Here is a 21,389-nt window from a genome sequence, read left to right on the forward strand (position 1 = left end):
CATTTCAAGACATTAATATATGGCCCTAGGAAAAAAAGCTAATCTAGCTATAGACCAGCTGCAAAGGTATGTCAGAAAAACAATACTGAAGAGCTGAGGGTGTTCCTGGAAAGAACCCACCAGGAAAAGCTGGACAGGCAAGAAAGATGATTATTACAGCAAGCCCACATCTGACCCACGATCACTGGAAGCCAAACAGAGTTTAAAATTCAAAAGACTGGGGCAAACAAAAGTTTTAGAAAAAAAAAATCTGAGCACTGACAAAACAAATTGTAAAAATATAACACAGTGGCTGGAATCATTGTGAGGCTGAAGGCACCAGAAAAATGCAACCAAGTTAAAATATAGAGGACTCCCATCACTTCAGATAATTGCATAGCCTATCCAGTTCCACAGCAAAAGGCACTCTGTGTATCTGCCACCGTTCTCACATCACTAAGATAAGAATTTCTATTTCAAGAATAATTTTCTTCTACTGGAGACGTTCCAGGCTGGGTATGTGCTCGCATTGCCATGTGTACAGTAGCTACTGCAGAGCTCCCAGCCACATCTGCCTGGATAGTGCTGCCTTATGCCCAGGTGGCCACAGCATCTAGTTGGGCAGAAAGAGCTGTTACCCCCTTTAAAAAAAAAATCCTGAGTGCACCGTGAAGATACTGGTTCTCCTTCAGTGTAGTTATTTACTGCAGTTTTAACAGTTTCTGACTACTTCAGGCTCCCAGCTTAAGAGAAAATAAACAGCCAAGTCATGGTTTGGCATAAGGTTCAGGTCCTGCATGTCAGCCACAGAGCTGGGGAAAAAAAAAAAAAGATCTAAAGAACAGATTTAGATCCCTTTTTTACCAATTGCATTGCACTGAATAGGAAAGTAATATACTCTGTCACACAGACTGGCTGTTGTCTGTGGGTTTATCTCTTTACAGCTGGCTGAAAAATTTCTTCCAAAACTTTTACCATCTAAAACTACTTGCCACAAGTGGACTTTTTCCTTTGCAAACTTCTGCTTTTGCAGTCTGTGCAATGAAAGCCTGGGTCAGGGGGAAATAACCATGGAATCCTTTTTGTGACAGCAAAGCTTTTCAGCCCTCATTGACATCTTTTCCTTTCAAACGAAGTAATGTTCCCACCCAGCCAGAGAAATTCAAGCATGGGATGGAGGTCAAGGGGAAGACCTTGCTCTTTGATTTGTTTTGCTCAGCATTGTGGGGTTTTTTTTCTTGGTTTTTCACTCATCGGGATGTTTTGCATTTGTTGATGGCTGCAGACTGAGCAATGTTCACTCTCAGACACGGATTGGGACCTCCAGGCAGAATAGCTCTGCCCCGTAATCACATCCCACTTGAATTTCTCAGAGGGTAACAGCAGCTTTCCAGTCAGTAGACAAATGTGTTGAAGACAAATCCAAATCTTCAATTAAGTCAGCCAAAGGGTATCTCCAGACCAAAAAAAAAAAAAAAAAAAATCAATGCTAATGCACAAATTCCAGCTTGTGAAGCCAGTTATTTAATGGGTGAGAGCTGGCTTGGTATCTTCACTACAAGACACATGTTTCCATGTGTACATTTAGGACCGTTACAAGTATACATCTCACTCTTGGCCTGGGAGGGAATAGTAAAGCAAATTGGTGCTCTTGTAACCATGTGTACTCCTAAGTACAGCTATGAGCATCTGATAAATCTTTTAAAGTGCATGTTTACAATGGATTTTATTCTTTTTACTGTTCTATACATACGAGCCCTCTGAGCAAAATAACAGATCCTCTGACACTTAGAAGAAACCACTGCCTCATTGGTTGCCCACAGTGAAATAATTTATATTGTTATTTCCTCATCCAAAATTACAAGGATTGTAAAGAAGCTTCAGAAATTCAGAGTAATCAGTGCTTTGACGGCACAGATCCTGCAGCTGCTGCGTGGGTGAAAGACTCACTATTTCAACTGAGAGTTTTGCCAGCCCAAAGACTGCAAAAAAAATTGGTCCCTGAGTGTTTTCTACCAATTTTTCTCTTGTTATTTTCGTCAGTGTTTAATGGAAAGCGAGGACAAGTGGAGATCATTTAAAAATGATCTTTCAGGCCTCTCCATGGGTTTATTGCCAGGACCTATTTAGAGGACCATAAAGCTGTAAGGGGCCTATAACTTTACTGTATAGTCCACAAGCTTACGCCCTGCTTGTTTTGCCATCTCTCCCTCTCCTTACAAACACACCCGCACGTGTGTGCAGGGACTGCCGGAGCCGCTAATTGAATTCACTCTTGTGAAAGCGTTAACAAATTGTAAGTGACCTTTTATACAAATTTCAAAGTCAAGAATTCACCACTAACTGCACATCCCTCTTCTGCCATTCACTGTTATGCAAAACCCACAAACAATTAAAAGAAATAACGAAGAGCCCAGCGGCCCTCTTTCCTAATTAGCTGCAGGAGGCAATGCTTGGGAGTGTGGCTAAGTGCTTCAATTACCTCGGCCCTCCTCACTGCCCTTGTTAGAAGAGACAGGTCCACCGGCCAAAGGGGAACAATTAAGGCAAGGCAGAGCCAGGCAGTTTGCAGGGGGATGCCGGGGCCTTGCCGGCTCTCACACAAGGGCCAGAGCTGTAATCATACCCCAGATTCCTGCTGGGCTACACAGAGACAAATTAATGGTAGATAGATTGCTAGCTCCAGCCCATCAGTAACGAGGGAGGAAGCGAGACAATATAGCAGTACAAGGGAACTGTAATCAGAATTTTCCTGTGCTATCAGCCCCCTTTCAGGGCAGAGGGACCTGAGCATTAATGCCTTAGCGCTGCCTCCATTGGCAGTACCCCAAGGCCCCGAGCAGAATCACAGACCCCAGCTTATGCTTTATTTGCTGAAGATAATCTGTGCTAGACACACCGAGGAGCCCTGCTCTGGAAGCCAAACTGGTTCCCAATAAGAAACTGAGCTGCTGGGAGCTGGTTCAGCTGACCCAGCCACAAACCAGGGGTAGATCTCTATATGGACACTACCACCACAGGACAAATCCTTCCCATCACAAAGTACACAAGAAAGGAACACAAAGGTGGTGCCCCCTGGGGCTGTCTCCCCTGTGGACTGAAGACCCCAAAGACAGATCCCAGCTGTGCAGCAAAAGCACATCATCTTAGGTGGAAGGACACCAGCAAGGACTAAACACCCCTGAAACCTCATTAACCTTTCAAGGGTTAAAGTTTCAGGATAGGCAGTGGCGTTGCAACACAGTTTTAATACCACAACTGTAAAAAAAGTCAATTATATAATTTATCCGTTGCATAAGCACCCACGCAGGGCCAGATCCTGCTGCCACTGAAATCAGAGCAGTGTTCTCAGCACAGCCCAAACAGCTGCGCAGCCGCCGGGGAGTCGATGCCCACGTGTGTCCTCTGCTCCCTCGCTCCGCTCCCCGCCGGAGCCCATCCTGACCAGCAGCAGGGTGATGCTGCAGGAGCCGTCCGCACTGGCTGAAGAGCTACCCAGAAAATTCAAGGGCTGAAGTTTCCGCTAAAATATTTACAAGCCCCGATGCTATTGAATTATACAAGAAAAAGGCAGTCACAAGTCAAGTTTTTACCCTTTTACAACACAACTTAGCATTCAAATTGATTGCACCTTTTAAGCTGATATAAACCCCTTTCCTGAGCAAAATCCTTTGTATCCACTTTTGCCAAGTACCTTTTTTTTCAGTTGATATATAAGCCTTTGAAAATAAGGTTGAGGGGAGACTGACAACCTTGAAACCTCAAGAGCAGCATGGCATTGACGGGTGCTGCTCCCTGAGCCGTGTATTATAGATAGATTTTAATTTCATTTTAACAAAATAGCTGTCTCCAGTGGAAGAAGCATCAAGAGCTAAATGAGGACCCGTCTTGAGCTGAATCACGTTGAACAGGCCTCGGCACTGTCATTGATTTTCTGGGAAGAAAAAAAACGCCTCTGGCTACTAAACCAAATTAGTAGTCACTGATGACCAATTATTTTGCCCCACTGTGAACGGAGAGGCGTACTAAAATTCCAGTTTGTCAGACCCAAGGCTCTCTTCTCAAACACCTTTCAACAAGCGTGTACCAAAAGTCCCTCAGATGGTTCTGACGCCTTCCTGTTTTCGGCAACTTCTCCTTCTCCAAAGTTTTAATGAGCTGCTGCTCTGAGGATGGCCTGCCAGAAAGGGAGCCCTTCCCAGCCCAGTGGAACACTATTTGGCATGGCACAAATCACAGCTGTCAGAATTTATACACACATACACAAAAAAGTGTCAGCCTAATGTTTGCAAATTATAATTACCATTTCTCTTGCATGTCCCTGGTGCCTTCATTTTAGATAAATCCCAGCTCTGAGGTATCAGCTGCAAGGCACTGAAGGCTCATATTGAGCAGAATAGATTTAACTAGTTTGTAGCTCATTTAAGGCCTACACTGTTTTATTTTAATATTGTTAATACTTTATTATACTTTTTAACATTGTTTTCACAGTAAAATAGCCTATTAGGAGGCTGCAGCTTCTTTTCCAGGAGATTTCTGGCAGACTAGCATACCACATTGTATAACCAAGTTAGCAGGCGCTTGTCATTTCAGCTGAAACTAGGTCTGTACCCTGACTCTTGAAAGTAAATTAGAGAGAGAGGCTATTAAAGAGACAGGAACTGTTTCAAGGATAATAGTTCTGAAAATGTGCACAGATAAATTTTAAAATATTTAGGAAACGTCAACATTAGAAGTGGCTCCTATTTGACTATAAAAGCAGCTGATTATTTTTTCCACAATTATAAATAATTTGTTACATCCTATCAGAACTTCTTTCCCTTTCCTTTCTGTGGCAGGGTGCTTGTGCCAAAACAAGGAGATCTGAGTTACTCTGAATGAGATGGATTTTAATCCTCAATAAGCGTTTTCAGTGGATGCTTCCCCTGCTCTCCACACAGCATCCGCAGACGATAACAGCAAAATCCTCCCAGTTCAGAGGAGTGACATCTGGGCAGGGTGACAAAAGGAAACAGAACACACAAGCCCTTCATTCCTGTCCTTAAGTAACACTAAGGCAAGAGGACGTTTTCCCAAAGGCCAGCTGCAAATGAGGAATACTGTCACGCTGCCAAGCAGCACCGATACCGGGGCCAAAATTCCCCATCCACTCCGATGAGATCAGCATTTGACCTACAAAGAAAAAGCCACCTCACTGAAATCTCTCCAGTAACCTTAGTCAACGCGCGTTACCTGATACCCCCTGCTCTTCCCCACTTTCTCAGTATTTCTCTCAAAGCAGGCAGGAAGTGACAGATGAAGCCTCACGTCCTACAGCCCCGCCAGAGCTTACGTGTATAACTAAGCACACAAGTCATTCCCACAGATTTCAAAGAGGCAGTTCATGCATGTATCATTCCAGGCATGATTCTATACTTTGCTGGATCAGGACTTAAATGCGATTAATCACACGGCAGGGAAGGATCTCTGAAGAGCATCAACCCAAATGTGTCCTTTCAAGCATTTACTTACAAGCCAGCTGTGGACTAATCAGTCACCAACTGGCTGGTCCACTGAAGATGGTAAAAGTCACCTCCATGGAGATGTGAAAACACACACAGCTACCACAAAAATCAATAATCAAACACTACACACAAAGGCTCAATGTTTTTCTGTGTCCCTACCTGCTATTCCTGCACACCAGGAAAGCTCCTGTCTTGGAGGGCAAAGGGAGAGGCCAAGGAAACAAGCCCATGTGTAAGGCTCACCATGTGCTTGTGCCAGGAATACCAAAATTTACACCATGCAATGAGACTGAAGACCCACCTGGACAAAAAGACACTTGACTAGAGGTTTGCCACATCTTTTATCCTTTGTAAATATTTTGCCCAGCTCTGATCAATAAGAAATGCCAAACTGGAAGAGAAAGAGGGGAGAGAAGAGGGGACAACAAAGGGTAAATGTTGGTGTCGCCTTTGGCACTGGGTGTCTCCAGATAACGGTCTGGAGCAGCACAGCTGATTTGTAAGCAAAGCCTTGAAAAGCCCTGCAGCATGTGATCTATGAAACAGGAGGTCTGCAGAAGGATGTCTCCTCTGATATGAATGCCCCCTCGGGATGTATATTGCTGGATTGCACATCTAGTATCATTAGAAAACACGACCATAGATTAGGCTGTTTTGAAGCATGTGGTGTGCAATAATTAAGTAATAAAAGTCACCACAGGGGTGAAGGAACAAGAAACAGAAGAGTTACTATTTGCATACGTGCCGTCGGCACCCTCCGTGATCGTCAAAGATGCTCCAGACTGCTAAAAGCTGGCTGCTACCAATTTTGGACTCACTCCTGCCAAAAGCTGTGAAGGACCAGCTCACTCTGTGGCACATGGGCTCTCTGCAGAAAGCAATCTCCTGGTGGAGCTGGTGGCCCAGAAGCAGCCCAGCAGTTAGCCCAAGTCTCCAACATCTCGCAGTCCATCCGGAGAGGCAAGGAAAGCACTGCCTTTCTGTTCCAGGAGCTGCAGCTGAAGGCACTGCGGGCTACAGGTGGGAGCAGAGCTTGGGGCAATGGCTCCACAGTCGTTGGTTGCTGCTGAGATGGGAAAAGTCCCTCCCCAGCAAGGTGTGCAAGAACAAGGAGCAATAAAACTTGAGGTTGAGGTCCTCCATCACCTTCAAGTGTTTGCTACTGGGAGAAAAGAATAGCAGCAGGACCACAGCAATAAATGATATGCTGTCCTTAAGGCAAGAACCCTGCTGCGGCTGCCACTGCCAGTTCTGCCTCCCATGGTGGCTGATGAAGTTAAAGTATCCTCACTTGCAAGGAGCAAGGCTCAACAATTTCAGGCTGCAGATCTCCCACAAGCTGGTCAGGTTAATGCCAGCTCAGAGCAGGTGAACAGGACACTGGCCAACAACTAACTGCCTTTTATTTTTACTATTTTTCTATAACCATGGTCTCTGCTGCTGTCTCCTCCTGGCCAAGAGGCTCCCTGGTACCCTGTTTCAGGGGGCAAATACATCTGGTCTGTGCAGCTGAGGTGCTAGACCAGGGCTCAGCATTTCAGCTCCCCTTTCTGCTGCAGACACCTGACCATCTGCGTTGAGTCCATTTTTATCCCTGTGCAGATTGCTTAGGACAGCACTTACTCCTCTCATCCAATCCATCATTGCATCTGTTTGCAGCTTTTTGGTATACCACAGTGGTGATATTTTAATAGCAAAAGCAGCGTTATTTAGCAAAACACACTTTGCACCCAGTGGTTCTTCCCAGGCAGCTGCCATGGCTGTGTCAGTCTGGAGGGGACCCAACCAGAGCTGCATTGTCACCCTGGTGCTCAGAGGAGCAAAAGCCCAGCTCTCTGCTTCTGGGCACGGCCCCGTTCAGTGCTTTCATTGCCCACCATCGGGTACCAGCTGGGAAATGCTCTCCTGGAGCCATAGCAGGGCCCAAGGTTGAGCCACAGTCTGTGGTGCTCCATGGTCCTTCCAGCACACCGGGGCTTCAGCAGAGGTGGTGATACAGGCCCTATAAGAGGTTGTGCCCATTCTGGGCAATGCCCTGGCACAGTCCTGCTACAGGTTATCACAGGCTGTGGTGTATTAACTGCAAATCAATGTGGGTTTGAGTCTTTGAAGAAATGAAAGCTTTTCCCAGTATGAGGATTTTATTCATGTTCTCACCAGACACGCTTTCCAGGAGCAGAGATATGAATCAGCATGGGGAGGTAAAGAGAGGTATTAACCCTGGAGATTATACTGTTGTCTTTTCAATGTTTTCCAGGTCTTGCACTTCCTTTTCTGACCTCCTCCAACACAAATACAAGGAGCTGTGGATGGAGCAGCAGAGAGCCCTAACAGCAGCCCTGAGAGTGGAAAAGAAAAAGGTGATAATACACCTTCAATGCTTTCCCTTGCTTTCCACAGCACTGCTACCAGGCACAAGCCCCACTGTCCTACCCTACGATGGACAGACTTCTCCCAGCTGGGAGACATCCTTCCTGACTACTAGAAGGCTGGTGAAGCCTAACAAAGATGAGCAGCTTCCCAGCCAAGATGGGTCTGGCTTCAGCAAGAGCATGTCCTGTGGGGTGATGCTGTGGGATATATCCAGATGTGTGTGTGTTCATTAAAATACTCTAGAGATAAAAGGGAAGGTGGGGGGGTTTTTTAAGTATTTTTGTATCTGAAGATATGCACAGGAGCTGAGCAAGCTCTCCAGGGCAGCAGTGCTTTGGCCAAGGCCTTTCAAAGGCGACACTTGTCCTGTAGACACACCATTCTAGCAATCATCAAGCATCTGTCTGCATCAGTGTCCCTCTAGTCACAGGTAAACTCCTGGTATCGATCAAAATGGAGGCTCTGGTTCTCTTTGCATCACCACAATAGTAAAACACCCTGCTGTAACAAAGAATTAAGTTTCAAATTATCTTTGGTATTTATGTCATTTGCCTGCCAGGAGCCCTGCAGACTGTCCTTTGGACTGCATCAGCTCTGTTCAGGTTACCTGTGGCAGTGGACAAAACAAAGGAACAACCAACAAATGTTCCTGGGACCAGCACCAGCCCTGATCCTGGCATGGTGTGATGCCAGCACCCGCAGCAGTTGTTAGAGTGCAACGCTGTGCTGTTAAACACACCAATATTGTAATAACATTTAAAAGGAGCCAATGACTGTTTTATTAGTTAATGGCTCAAAGAAGAGTCAAGCTAATATGGTAATGACCAATTTCAATGGGCTTACTGCCATCACAAACTATGCTTTATAGTTGAAGTGCAAGAATACAGTGTTCTTAATTAGCAGCTACTTTATGAATACACAAGCCTAGGATGCTGGAAAGTGCATTCCTACCTTATCTATTAAGGACTGATGTTTTTAATCACTAAGTTCCCTCCATCAAGTTCCCAAAGCCTGTAGCCACCAATTACTGAGTTAAGCAACACAAACCTACATCCTAGACCACAGAGCAGACAGATTCCCCAGGGTTTCACGCAGTGGCCAAAACATTCAGCAGGTACCTTCACTATCTTGTGTTGAGACTATGAAGCACTGCAAGCTGCAGTTAATCAGGAGAGCAACACACACCAGACATCCAGGAACGCCCCCATGGTGGGGGTGGTGGAAGTGACTTTCCCAGCTAGTGATGAGCCATTGCTGTAGCCCAGAGCACAGGGCTTCCTGCAGGCAGTTGGCATCTCACTGGGATGCTGGATAAAGCAGACACTCAGAGCTGGCAGCTGCTCATGTTTTTCTCATCACTATGTTTTAGATATCAGTATTAGCTGCATGGACATGTAAACTACTCAGATCAGGCACTTGTGGTCATCAGTCCCAAGTGATTTTTAGTCTTGTTCATCTCAGTGTCATTACATTGCACGGCACCAGCCTGATGTATATAACTGTGCAGCCATTTCAGCCCATTCTTGTTTACCTTTAGTTACAGGAGTACAAAGTGTGTGAAACTCGCACCACGTTTCTGCGAAAACACCCACCACCTGCAAAGGAGGAGTCCTTCTGGCACCTGCCCCACTTGGAGAAGGTATGGAGCACTCGACTGAACTCAGGGATACCTTCTAACCTTGCCCACATGCCCTGATAACACCCTTAGCACACAATGAAGGTAGACATGAGGCTCTTAGCTCAGAGCTCCCCAAGACCCAGACCCTAAAATGGTCCCGCACTGGATGTATTCAGATATCAGCCTCTTTTTGGTCTTCAGGGTGGGATATTTTTTGCAGTCATAAGCCCTGGAAGAGAGGCAGCAGTTGCCCAGATAAAAGCTTAATGACTTTTTTTCTATCTAATGTGAACTTTCATGAGATGAGAAGCATCTTTTTACATCTCCCCATTAGTACTGGGGTGGCCTTGGTTCTCTGCTGGTACTACCACAACTGCCCTACACAAGCAAGACAGACAAACCTGCATTTTGGTGGCCTGACATTTTATCAGCTCTCACCATAACTAATTCAAACCACACCAGATGTTTCAAGAAGCATTTTCGCCCCAAGAATTAGAGCTTTCCAGAAAGCCTGCACTCTTGATACCTCTCTAAACTACCCGATTGACAATGTTCACCCTGAGACTGAGCAAAGGGTCTAGACAGGTTGCAGACGTGCATGACACTTCCTTTAATTGATCCAAATAAGAGCCAAGGTGAAGATTTCTTGTTCTAGCAATGGGATCTAAACATCTCCCTGAATTCAGCTGCGCATCCTGCTGTGCTCTGGGGTATTTGGTTGAATTTCGTTAGCTTTGTTTGTGCTGTAAATTATAGGGAAACTTCAAGTGAAGAGCTAGGGGGCATTTTAGGAGAGAAGGGAAAAGAGCTGGGCAAGCGGAATGGAAAGGAGACACCAGAAAGTCTGAAAACACTGAAACCCTGCAAGGAGTTTACATGGCCAAAATCATATCTGGCATTGATAGATAACACTGCAAAGAGCCTCTCAGCCCTCCGCCCCAGCCCTTGTTCTGATGGGGTTATTTTTTTTTTGCCATGCTGTTGATTTTTAACCACAGTTTAAACCAACGAAGAAACCTTGTGACTTCCTGAAGCTAATTTACTTCTACAAGTTGGAGAGTTTTGACCAAGAAATGTGTTTTGCACCACCTTGATGTATTCCTCTTAAGTCCTGTCTAAGACTGTCCGATTAGCATATGTCAGTAATCATTTATCCCTGCTGCCTGTCAGCACAGAGCTGCTGCTGCGGCTAGTGTCAGGGAAAGAACATGACCGATCGCTGTTAAACAGATTGTGTAAGTCACACGAGATACTGGGGCAAGCCTCCTCTTTAGAGCTCCTCTCACCCCAGACCTTTCCATCACTATTCATTTTTCAGCCTGTGTTTTTCTTCATGCTTTCCCTTTTGTTTCATCCATGACTGTGGTTGGGTTCCTCCCCCAGCCACAGCTCTCAAACCTCTGAGTCTTTTCTTCCTCTTTGACTTTCTCCTTCCTCTCCTCTTCTCTTCCTTCCCAGAAGCAGCATCCAGGGGAGGAGGGACAGCTCATTTTGCACAGCCTCTGCAGATTTTCTGTATTTGTCCTTTCTCATTACATTAACCTGGAAGGTTTGCCTTTCCCCAGCTGCAGATCTAACAGGCACAGCCCATATCAGAACTTGGATCAGGAAATTTGTTACTCAAGTTGAGTTTCAGTGCATGGTTTCCCCCATGGAAAAAAAGTTCTCTTGAACATCCATAAATGTTTACCCAGTTAAAAGTAGTAACAACCCAGAGAAAGTTGATAGTTCCCAACGACACTTAGTAGCCTCCAACCTATGCTTTAACTATCTCTGTAAAGTTGGGTTCTACATAGGTAGTGGTGGAAGGGTCTTGAAAGGCAGTGGCCTAACTCTTCAACCAAACCCACGGACTCCAGCAGTCACTCTATCAATCCCTCCTTTACAAGGGTGAGAATAGAGAGCAGTGTTCCAGAGAGGTGAGGGAGCTTGTTCTTACAATGTTTCTGTCCTCGTGAAACCTTTCTCAGGCTTTTCCACGGTGGTAGATAACTACTTTATGGGTTTTTTTAAGTCTCAATGGCCTGGGGAGGCCAGCTGTTAGCACTGACCACTGTAGGCAGTTTACCAAAACACTGTCTTTAATCCATATAACACCCTCATCCTACTGCACAAAAAGCAGTATGAAAAGCAACCACAAAAATATCACTTTACAAAAACCTTTTAGCAGACTTGCATCTGCATATTATTTCCTACCAGCCTTCTCTGACATTGTCCTGCTCTGGCCATTACAGAAGGTGCTCATAGGAACAGCTTCAAACTCTGGGCAAGAATATTCAGACTCCATTGTCCTGACCACAACCCCACTTTGGACTATTTTTCCATGTGACCTGACGCTGGTGCAAGGTGTGGGGGTGTGACGTGTCCTCAAGCCGCTCATCCTTCGTGTCACAGTCACCCCCTGTCATGTGGCATGATGCCTTTCAGTCTGGCTCGTTTGGGGGCTGGGGGGAGCAATACAGAGCACCCAGCTACCAAGATGGTTGTAACCCAAAGCAGGAAACAGGAGGAAGATGAGATTTTTTTCCTTTAGACCCATAAAAATCAACAAGGAGGATTTTTCTATTCCCACCCTGATCCCTTAGAGAACTGCAGAAACTGGGTGTGGATGTCACTACTGGCTCTTAAACTGGACTTTCCATTCAGCCCCTGCAAGACTATCTCCTGGCACCATGCTACAGCTTGCAGAGGAAGTTTAAGAGAAGAAAACAAAGGAGCTTTGCCCTCCCCACTAATTGCCTTTGCTTGCTCCCTGCATTGACAGGGCTGCATGACATTATGTAGTCATTCAGTCAGTAAAGTATAGACAAATTGACTACATTTTCATCTGGATTTAGGTTTCAGCCCCACTGCTTTAGAATAATGGCCCACACTGTTAAGCTAACCGGGTGATTTACAGGCTCTCCCACACCGGGTGATCGCTCCTGCTCCACGTCTCGCTCTGAAGGACCGACCTGGCATGTGGTCTCCTGGGCCCTCCAGCTCACTGAAGCAAACAGGTCACAGGGACCCAGTCCTGTCCTGATGGGCAGTTCATTAGGGAAAGTTGCTGAATTGAAGTATTTCATTATTAGTATTTTTTTTACAAAACCAAACACAAGTTAACTCCTTACTCACCTCAGCAAGACACTTCTACTGCCCTCCTCTTCCTCAGTCACCCCCCAAGGCAAATGGCTTCTGCCTTGCTCTGCCTGCAATGACATGATTCCTGAGCTCAGGTTTTGCCAACACAGCTGGGCCTGTGCACCAAGACTTTATATATTTGTAGATGCAGGACTACCTTCCCTGGGGGCTGTACCTCAGGCACCCAGCATGGACATAAATACTCCTGCCCACCATGTTCACGGGATGTGTCCTGTCCCAGCGTCACTCATCACTAGCATCATGCTGGCCCAGGCAGAATGGCATCCCTGGTGTCAACCAAACTCTGGAATGGGTGTTGCTGCCAAAATACAGCATCCCCACAACCCTGTCTGTGCCAGCCCAGGGTGAGGCTCCAGCTTACCTCCATCCGAATATTTCACAGCCACAATCCATACCAGTAAGTCAATGCTGGCCATTCCGCAATAGAGTCCCAGGGCTCTGACAAGTCAATCCAGAAGAATTCAGGTAGCAACATCTCACGCAGCAGTGATGTAGGACAGAATTCACCAATATGTCAAAATAGCTCCATGCACCACGTGTCATTGACACACACCAGGGTTTTTCCTTTGCTCATAAGAGAATTCCAACTTGCACAGATATTCAAGGTGGCTTTCCAAGGAGAATAGTCTTGTTTACTTGACCAAACAGGGGGAGGAAAGAAAATGCAGCAACTTTGGACAACACTTTTGTCAACATGCGCTGCCTTCCCGAGCAGATGAAACGAGCTGCACTCGATGCGCAATATGAATAAGCGATAAGCAATTGACGAGCAAGTGTTCGGGTACCTTGGCAAAAGACTTAATTTGCAACCTGGCACAAAATCAAAGGCTCTGTCAACGACTGAGCGGCTCTCCCGCGTATGCCTTGCGTTACCTGGGAAAGCTCTGTCAGGTAAATTTCCACTGAAAGTAATTAGAGGAATCCCCACTGTATAAACTTTGCAGCAAAATTCTGGGCTCCGGAATTTGATTCTCACCAGGGATCCGATATCTGCTCACAGCCTGATCCTTCATCAGAATTAACAGTTGAGGTTTAACACATACACACAAAAATGTTCCACATTTCTTTTTAATGCCTTACCTCTATTTTTGTCTAAAGAGCTGAACTGACAAACACAGCTCATGTAATCTTGCAACTGTTGTCTTGTCAGAAAAGCCATAGTCTCTGCTTAAATAACCTAGGCTTGATACGCACCGCGCACGGTGAGCTGGCTTTTCAGATACAGCATTTATCCTCCCAGGTTTGAGGGTAGCAAAACTTCATGGAGTTAGAGTGTTATAAAACTTGTCTCCTGGGGCCTAAATAGTGCTTAAAGAATAAAGCAATGAGTTCAAGAGCTTTCTGTCACCATGGTACCAGATCAAACCTCCCTTCAGCTAGGATTTTGGCTGACCAAAACTAAAAAAAAAAGTGTCACCTGATGGCTGTTCATTCACCCTAGTGACATGAATCGGTGGGTCCCAGCCCCACAGTGACAATCCAAAGCAGCACCGCTGGCCCTCAGTGGTGGCCAGCCTACAACAATGCAAAAAAAAATACAACACCCCGCAGGGTTCCAAATGGGCAGCAGAGACCCAGCCATCCTGAGCATGATCCCTGCACGTCTCCACTGGGACCACAGCAGAGCTGTCACCTCCCACACCGCAGCCATTCTGTGACTAAACACAGGCTCCGGGCCCCAGTCACCATCACTACATTTTCTTGCAGATTCTGGAGGTTTTCTTGTTTTGCCTAATAGCTGAAGCTTCCAGCAATTCAATTGCTCAAATCACAGCCTTGCCCAGTATCCCTGTGCATGTGCCCTGGACACACTCAACCTCTCCATCACACACTAATGCTGCTCTGTCATGCTCAGCCCTTCCTCAGAATCGTGGTAACCCATCTGCCATCTCTGCCATCATCTCTGTCATTTTTATTGCTCTCCAACATCTCCCAACTGACACAAGAAAACCCCAGCCCTCCCTGTGCAGCCTTACAGCCTGGACCATCTCCAGGGCAGTCCCCACCTACATCCAAGCCCTGGTGTCCAAAGGCAGCACAAGCAACTGTTGGCAGCTAATGGCCACTGCGGTTATGGAGATATTCACCTGAGAAGGAACAGATTTGGGGTGCTTGCAGCCTCACAGCTTGCAGTAGAGTAAAACCACACATGCTGTGTTGGGTTACAGGTGAGCACCTACATTGCTTTCAGTGCTCCCTACTGTTTCATACACAAATTCGCAGAATTCCTTTTTAAATGGACTTGGGGTTTCGTTCATGGACTTATTCTGCCTTCTGCAGAGATGCTGTTCACCAACAGGCAGCTCAGTTTGAAGTAAAACTCTTGCCTGGCATGAAAAGGGTCGGGATTCAGATCTCAGAAACATGAAGTTGGTGTGAAAGCTGCCAGCTCTGGTCTGACCCCTGGACATCTGCCAAGGGGGGGCACATGTTAGGTTACAGCTCCAGTGGGTTAATTCTCCTTTATTCACTCTGTTAAACAGACCAAGTGACCAGTGAACTCCAGAAAGCATCTGTGGCCCTTATTTTCAAGAAGGAAAAAAAAAATCCCAAAGCCCCGTGGGGCGTTAAATACAGCAGTCAAAAATTGCTGAGCACTTTTTGAAATCTTCTTGGGTTTGAAGCAAATAAGGATCATTTACCCAGACCCCCTTGTCCTGCATTTTCCTATGTCCTTAGAAAAGTGGGGAGAGAAAAATCAACCCCATTCATTAAAATGGTTAAGCGTGCTACTGTCAGGAAAAGCCACAGTATTTGTAACCCTAATAATCCAGCATACACCTCCGAGCACAGCTCATCTTGGACAGAATAACGTCTGTTTTAAAAGTACCTGCCTCTCTCTAACTTGTCATGGCATTTGTTGACAACCCTATTGAAAGCCGCTCTCAATGCAGCTGTGAAGGATCTTTCAGCACCTCTTTCTCTTTCCTAGACAGTTTTTGAAAGGGAGGGGAGAAAAAAAAAAGCCATCAATACAGGGGGAAAAAGGCATCAGCAGCCAACATCAGCTGATGAAGCGCCTCACCTGGGCCCCCAGCACACCGCCTCCAATTAAATCAAAATGGTTTGTTTTTAATGGTCTTTTACACTGACAAGTGGGCTATCATTCCAGGCCTAGAGAGCTGTCAGGGAGCCGAGGCAAATCCTCCGTTGATAATGCCCAATGCTTCCAATTAGGAGCCGAGGCCGCTCCTGGCGCACTAACGATTCCCCAGCCTCCCCCAAGGCCCCTTCGGCGCTGGCTGTTTCGTCTTCCCTCTTCCTCCGCCGCAAATTACTGACACAAAACGGAGGCGCCCCGGTGCCTCCTCACCACGCCGGGCCCCGGCCCTGTTGGATTTAATGAGGCGATGGAAGTTTTTGCGGATCTTTCGCTAAATTCTTTTCTTGTTTGACAGCTGCTTGAGTGTTGACCTTATAAAAGATTTAGTGTTTCTCATTATTTTCTGTCAAGCTTTACAAGTGATAGCTTCACGGAAATCATTTGCATCTCGATGTGCGCGCGCGCGGGTTTTGTCTGTACGGGGATGCTCGGCGCGGCGTGCGTCAGCGTGTACACCCTACCCCTCTCCGTATTGTGTATTTTATTCCCTCCTCCCCCCCACCCCTGAAAAAAAATCTACAAACATGGCACTGTTTTGTGTTGTTTTGAGAAAAAAAAACAGGAGAGGACTTAAAAGACCCAGGATTTGTTAGAGTCCTGTAAATAAGGGAGGTTTTGAAAAAGGAAAAGAGATTGGTTTCCTGTAAAGAGAGCTCAAGAAAGTGTTTTGTCACCCACTAAAAGAATTCGATCAAATGGATGATGGAAAAACTAGGCTGAGTCTAGGGGCGGCTTTGTTGTTAAAGTGAAAAATCGTACAAGGCTGGGAAGCTGCCTTTGAGCAGGCGCCAGAGCCAGGCAGGTGCTGGGAGGAATGGGACAGCCACATCTCCCTGCAGCTGAGCATGGACCCTTCCAGGGCAGGAGAGCTGCTTATGCCTTACATCAGCCCTTGTCACAGGTTCTTTCTCAACACCTTCTACAAATCATCACAAACCATTTAATCCAGCTATATTAATTAAAACTTCCCCCCAGAAACTAAACTTACTGACCACTCAAGGGTGCTCACAGTGCCCAGCAGCTACAGCACACACACCCCAGCACCGACCTCGTCATCGACAAGCCCAAAGCCAACACCACCCACAAAACCCTGGTCAGTCTCTGGGGTACATGCTCTGCTGCTGCCAGGGGAGCTCTGCCTTCCCTGTACCAGCTTAGCCTTTCTGCATCTCACATCAAGTTATTAGTCCTGTATTAACATCCTGCTTCTGCTTGCAACACACATGTGGTGGTACTAATGCTTGACAAACAATCATTTACAGGCCTCCGATTTAAAACATTATCATAACTGGGAAACCTAAATGAAAATAACCCCCAAATACATATTTAAGGATGAAGAGTGATAAGGATTTTATTGCCCCTCTAATTCTTTGAAGCAAGCACTGACATGACACATCCCAGTTGCAAGTGTCCTGCAGGTTTTAATTTGTCAATAACAAATGCAAGAAACAACAGCAAAACATTGCTTCTAATCTGCAGCTGAAAACCATTGCAGCTCCATCATCCTGCAAGAAAAAACACCAAGGCTTGTGCCTACAAACTATATTCCTGTCCTGCTACAGCCAATGCTCCAAATCCATGACTCAGACAAAATCCTGGCATAACAGTCTGTAACCACATCAGAGTAATGGTAAAGATCATCAGCTCTCTCTAGAGGAAGTACCTTTGGGTTCATCATTTAAAATGTGAATTACAAGAATCAGAGATGAGGATTCATCACTGGCAGTGACTTCTCAACACCAGTCTCTGTCATAATAAGACCTTTGACCCAAGGACACCCTTATCTTGACTCTAATCTAATTACTGGCCCTCATTATGAGAGGGTTTCTCATTTTTTAAAATAGTACTTGTCCCCTGTCCTACACCTGGTGCTTCCCACTTACTCATGCTGAGGGCAAAAGCTGGCATCCCTCAAGTTTGTCAAGGCTCTGCTAATTTTAATTACTGCCAGTTGTGGCTCAGTGTGACATTTCTCACCTGGGAGCTTTGTACCAAGACTAAAGTGAATGAACTGCTGTTTCCTCCCCTGCAGCTTCAGCCCAATCCCAGGCAGAAATTTCCCTCTGCCCAGTTCCCAGCAGTGGTGGGCAGTGAACATGAAGGCAGAGGCACATTCAAGAGAAGCAGCTCAGCTGTCCTTACCTGCAGGCACTGGATTTTTCTAACAATCCCAGCTCTGAAGGAAAAACTCCTGCATCTTTAATGGGAGACTGGAGTTGGCCCAGCTGGGGATTGTCCCTGCCAGCTCCCAGGGGCTACCCACCTACTTTAGCAGCCCTTGGTTCTGCCTCCCCCACCTTTCCCTCCCGGAGAGGGCTTATGTCACTGCTGCTGCTTGTGAAAAAGCAAAAACATCCAGAAACAACTGTCTGAAGTTAGGCACTCAAATGCATATTTAAGTACCTGAACGCCTTCCTCCAGAGAGGGGGAATAGCTAAATATGCTTTGTTTGTCTTGATTAATGAGATCACTAGCAAGCTTTTCAGGGCAGAGACTGCTGTGTATTTTTACATATGCAAAACTCGACATCCAGCCAGCCTGAGCAGGGTGGGGGAAGCGGGAGGCAGCTCCGCACATCCCCACAAGGCAGACGTATGGCACAAGGAATTGTGTTGGGGCAGGTAAAGCCCGTGGCCCCCCATGGTAAACCAGCTTCGTAGATGAAGATACTCACACATCTCAGTAACTCTGCATCTACTGTAGAGCTTTGCTGCATGCAGCTGTGTGTAAACCCCCTGCTCACCCCAAAAGGCCCTGGGACCTTTCTCCCCCAGATGACTTCCCCTTTGTTTATTTGTCATGGGTATTTGTTCACACCCCCACCCCCCCCTCCAAGCTGCTTCCTGGGGAGAGGCTGCTTGTCTGTTTGTTGGGGAGGTCATGTAAGAATCCCTGACCCCAACAGGGCCTTCTGAGCCCATCCTGCCCCCCTCAGTGAAGCACGCAAGTCCTGTGCTGTAGAAAACAAGTTGTATTTATTTCAGGGTCCATCTTAAGGCATGCCAGCATTTGAAAACATCAGACAACCAACACACCATAGTAAGACTACAGGATCTTGTTACTAGAGCAAAATAAGAATCTCCTGAAGTCAATCAGAAAACCAGTCCTCATTTTAAACAGGTTAAGTGTTTAACTTCGGTTGGAGCAACATCTCCTAAACAGGCAAAAACCCTTGTGCTAATCTGCAGTCTCTTCCCTGCTTGTGCTACAACCTATTTTCTTTGGCTGGCTGCTCCCTGTAACCAATCGTCTATCTGCTCCTTTCGTTATAGGTTGGGCCTCATCTCAGTACTTTTCCAGACCGTGACGCTCGTAAAAAGGCGTTCAGTGCCTCCTACTGAGAAGTGCCTGCGAGAGTGGTCCCCTTCCCCAGAGCATCTCTGCAGCGAGGGCTGAAGCGCTGTGCTGGGCACCACAGCCCCTAGACCCTGCCATAGCCACAGGCAATGGGCTTTCTCTCTCTTTTTAAAGAGTTATGCAAATGCAGATATAGCCAAATAAATCATAAATACGAGAGGAATGATTGTCTCAGCCTGTTCACTGCTTCATGTCAGATGCACACCACCTTACTCAGTCTGATCACCACAGTTCTAATCGTGCTCAAGGTAACAACACTCCCAGCAGGAACAGGGCAGTGTTCGCACCAGTACAGCCCCAGAGGGAAAGCAGAACAGTCTCCTTCACTGTCTGTTCTGAACACATGTATTAAATGCAACCATCTCCCAGGCGATGTCAGGTCTATAATATCTCATAATCCATCAGTCCTTCTCATTTCTTTGCCAAGTAAACTTCCCATCACCGCCTGATGCCACAAAGCCCTTACCTGTGTGAAGGCATCCATACACCTGCTTTAGGGGCTCTGCCAAGCTGAGGCCTCACCACAGAGCAATGCCACCACTTGAAGATGGCTCCAGCCAGTTCCACGCTTACCCTTGAAGAGCTGCTGGCACCTGGTGTCCCTCAGGGCTGAGCCTCTCCAAGCAGCTGCTGAACAAACTCAAACTGCACCAGCACCAACTCAACATCACAGCACCCAAACCCAGCTTGGTCACCAACAGGTGACACCAGAGGCTCAGACAGGTACCAACACATTTAAAATCCATCTCCAACCAACAGGGCATTTCACCTTAAGAAAATACCGCTTGCTGATAACCATGATTAACTGTGCATCTCCAAGATTGCTAGAGGAATAATTAATTACTCCTATGTAGTCAGCCTCTCAATCTACTGTTTTATCTCCAATTGTACCAGGTCGTATTTAAGTCCAGTTTTCAGATTTCATGTTCATCATCCTGTTGGCACTTGGAGAGCTCAGGTGTGTTCACCCTGGGATAGCCTGGGCACCACAGGGCCATGCTCCAGGAGATGGGATCTGCTGTCCTGGGCAGCCCCAGCTCAAGAAGGGGCCAGTAACAAGCACTGCAGAGTGGGTGGATGTGCCCAGCATGACTTTGCCCCACACACCTCAGCACCGGGGCTAGTCCAGCCTTTCTACATAGACCCACCAGCACATGAAGAAGCTATTCTGAGCCCTCCCAGGGCTCATTCCCCATCAGATTTTCAATCAAACTTTTAAACCCAAACCTCAAAGAGCAGAATCCTTCATAACACTCAACTGCATTGCTCAGGACACAAGAACAAAGCAAACTGCAGGGGCAGCTTTTCTTACCCCTGCCAGGACAAGGAAGGCTCCACAGCAGCTGCTCTGGCACTTCCCACATCCCCTCCTTAGGAGCAGCTTGTGCCTCAACCTGCCCTTTATATAAGGAAGCAGCGGTAGCAAACTCCACCCTGCCCACACCTGAGCTGAGGGAGGAAAGGAATCACCTGGTATGTGGTTCCCTCTTTTTAGTGCAGGCCTCTAAATAAAACCCATCTAAAATAACTAGGGGGATAACAGTAGGGTCTGCCATGCTGGCAGGGGTGGATTACAGCCGGAGACCTTTCCCACCTCCCCAGAGAGGGAGGAAGCCGGGCCTTAAATGACTTGTCTTGCTAAAAATGATACTGTTCACGAGTGTGTGAGAAACCCAGGCACGAGGTTTGCCCGGCTGCTTGGTGGGAGCCACATCCAGCTCTTGCTCCAGCCACAGCATCAGTGTCTGCCTGCAGCAACTGCTCAGGTCCTTGGGGTGTGCGGGGGGGGGGGGGGGGGAAGGAAACATCTCCAGCCAATCCCGCATAGGCTGGAAAAGCGCTGGCAAACAAACACGGCATGAACCAAGCCCATGCAGATTCGGGACAGGCCCAAGAAGCCACCAAAGAGACCAGAACCCCAAAAAGCAACAGCCGAGTCAAACGAAGTGTGTTCAGGAGAAGACACCACTCAGTGGGGCTTGTAGCCAACAGCCCCGCTGTGCCCCGAAATCCTGAGCAGGGTCGTGCCCCGAAACATCCCGAATCTTACAGCTCGGACGGGCTGTCCGGCGGGAGCGCGGGGCACCCACTCCCCACTGCATCAGCACCCACCTGCACCCCGTGTGGGGCCGGGCACCCCCCCGCCCGGCCCCGCCGTGGGGGCGAGGGATGGAGCCGCATGTCTCCCGTCCCCCCGAAGTGCCACCTCGGACTCGTCCCCACGGCGGCTCCCGCTCCCCACCGCCCCCAGCCCGTGGCTAAGCTCACGGGGAGGGGGCCACAAGCAAGCCACAAGCGGGGCGGCCCCCTC

At 47.2% G+C, this 21,389-nt stretch overlaps 1 protein-coding gene across 2 annotated transcripts in view; it reads left to right on the top strand.

Annotated features, from left to right (window-relative positions):
• CFAP77 (cilia and flagella associated protein 77) overlaps nt 1-19,241 on the top strand; it is a 61,441-nt gene extending 42,200 nt beyond the window's left edge. The window contains exons 4-6 of one of the 2 annotated variants that reach the window (XM_074891230.1): nt 7,741-7,843; nt 9,394-9,495; nt 18,994-19,241. In XM_074891230.1, the coding sequence (XP_074747331.1) occupies nt 7,741-7,843; nt 9,394-9,495; nt 18,994-19,062 (274 nt within the window). In that variant the 3' untranslated portion in view covers nt 19,063-19,241. The remainder of the gene's footprint in view (nt 1-7,740; nt 7,844-9,393; nt 9,496-18,993) is intronic. The other variant, XM_074891231.1, reaches the window with a different exon arrangement.
• The last annotated feature ends 2,148 nt before the right edge of the window (nt 19,242-21,389 follow it).

Source organism: Strix uralensis, chromosome 21 (assembly GCF_047716275.1).
Source record: "Strix uralensis isolate ZFMK-TIS-50842 chromosome 21, bStrUra1, whole genome shotgun sequence".
In the NCBI taxonomy this organism is placed as follows: Eukaryota; Metazoa; Chordata; class Aves; order Strigiformes; family Strigidae; genus Strix; species Strix uralensis.